At 37.8% G+C, this 2,190-nt stretch overlaps 1 protein-coding gene across 1 annotated transcript in view; it reads right to left on the bottom strand.

Moving 5' to 3' along the window:
- Window positions 1-1,227: 1,227 nt before the first annotated feature.
- Window positions 1,228-2,190, bottom strand: part of tti1 (TELO2 interacting protein 1) — a 14,822-nt gene continuing 13,859 nt past the window's right edge. The window contains exon 12 of the mRNA XM_015034376.1: window positions 1,228-1,511. Coding sequence (XP_014889862.1) covers window positions 1,275-1,511 — 237 coding nt within the window. The 3' untranslated portion in view covers window positions 1,228-1,274. The remainder of the gene's footprint in view (window positions 1,512-2,190) is intronic.

The following is a 2,190-nucleotide window of genomic DNA, read 5'->3' on the forward strand; positions in this document are numbered from 1 at the left end:
CTTTAGCAGCCTGAAATTTCTTTTTAAAATATATATTTTTTAATTGATCTTATCAAATATCCAAGTTTGCTGAGACATTGAATTTTGAGTTTTCATTATCTGTAAGCCATAATCATCAAATTTACAAGAAATAAATGCTTGAAATGTCTCACTGTCTCACAATGAATCTAATTAATCTAACTTTCTGAAATGAGGGACATAACATGCTTAATTTTTTCATAATATTCAAACTTTTTAAAGACATACCAGTCTGCACAACTTTGAAAAAAATAACTGACAATAAAATATGTGCTTGTAATGCGACAAAATATAGCAAACTTCGAGACTTATGAATTCTGTTGCAACATACTGCACCTTTAAAAAATGTTTCTAAAGCTGGTAATTATGAATAGATTAAAATTCAGCTGCTACTTACAAAATTGGGAACTTTTACTGCATATTTTGAGTTTATATGCTCAAAGTTGCGCTTACATTCAGTAAAGAGGATAAATGCATCACCAGATGTAGAAGTCAAATAGTCCTACTTCCTGTTTTGCTGATTGCACATTTAGCAGAGTTGCTTGCTGTACTGCTGTGTAATGGAGCTTGCAAGCGGGCGTTACTGCGTGAGCAGCTGAGGACTCGCTGGCTTCCTGTTGGCTCAGCTGGCTGGGCTTTGAATCTTCAAAGTCATCTTTAAAATATGCTGAACCCAAACACTTCCACTGCCTCCAGGCTTTTTCATTGATGATTTTCCATTATGGTTTATGCATGAGAGCAAATTGAATTTATAATTACATTTTTTAAATAAAACAGCATACCAATCTAGAAATCGTAGGGGATGCTGACTCTCATCGAAAGCACCGACCTTCTTCCCAACACTAGCGGTCCTGATTATATGAACTCATGTGGACATTTCTACCCAGGGAAAAACTAAATCATAGATATATGTAGTAAATATTATCACAGAAACAGAAAGAAGCACAAGTTAGGCTGTAATTGCCAGTGATATACAACACTGCCACCTGGTGGTACAAGAATACAACTACACAGTGCACAATAATGTGCTAAATCTAATTAAATTAATAAACAAATAAGGAAAATAGCCTCATAAAACATGTAATGATATTTATACTGATTCAAGCTGATTAACACACTCAGATCTGAGGAGATCTCCATCAGTCTTCATAAATATCTCACATTTTTTAATTTCACAAATCAGGCAATTATTTGAAGGTCTTAAACAAACGAAACAAAACCGTCCAGGTCTAAAGAGGTCAAATGTCAGACATGTGCTACCTTTGCAGGTGTATCTGGTTGCTCTTACCCAGATCCAGTCTCTGACACAGCGAACCCAGGCCCTGCAGCACAGCCAGCTGCAGCTTGTAGGCCAGATTGTGTGTGTAGACCGGGCCGGCTTTGGCGCTGACCGGAGCCTGCCGCGCCAGTGAGGAGCTCAGCTTGGGTAGCACCTCTTTAGAAACCCTCTTTCGTAGGAAGTCACCGCAGGTTTCACCCAGCGTACACAGCACCTAATTGTGGAGAAATTGTCAAGTTCAAATCAATTTAAAAACAAATTAAAAAATAACTAGCAAAGTCTACGTGAAAACAGGTGTTACCGCTAAAAACATGCTAGTTATTAAGGGTAACCACAGAGTTTCAGGGTTTCTGCAGGTTCAACCAACTCAAATGTAAGACTTTCTAACAACCTGATGGATGAACTATAAGACCTGTACCACGGCAGAAATGTACAGAAGAAAATTGCATATTTTATGTAGTAGTGCCCAGCTTTTTGCAGCGAACGCAGATAGCATTGTACAGACTGCAATAGAAGTGAGACAGTGGCAAAGACGAATGCCGACCGGCCAGCTGGTGATAAATCTACACTTACCAATGATGGACACAAAAAAGCTAGCCAGCTACACTAGTAAGGGTTTACTAGCAGCTAGTTAGCGGTAGCCGCAACCACCTTGAGTCATAGATCATAATGAAGACGTCCGCCTGACTCATACCTTTTACTTTTTAGAAAAGTGAACTGCATAGAATATACAATAGTTCTTCCACAACAACAGCTTGTCATTAACATTTAAGGCCAAATTAAATTAATTTGATTAAATGTAGACATTTTAAAGGCCTTAGTTTTCTATGCAGAATTTAAGACTTTTAAGGATGTGCAGCCACCCCAAATTTAGAGAATTTACTAGCAATTTT

The sequence above is a fragment of the Poecilia latipinna genome, unplaced genomic scaffold, assembly GCF_001443285.1.
Source record: "Poecilia latipinna isolate Pla-1442-1.1 unplaced genomic scaffold, P_latipinna-1.0 Scaffold297, whole genome shotgun sequence".
In the NCBI taxonomy this organism is placed as follows: domain Eukaryota; kingdom Metazoa; phylum Chordata; class Actinopteri; order Cyprinodontiformes; family Poeciliidae; genus Poecilia; species Poecilia latipinna.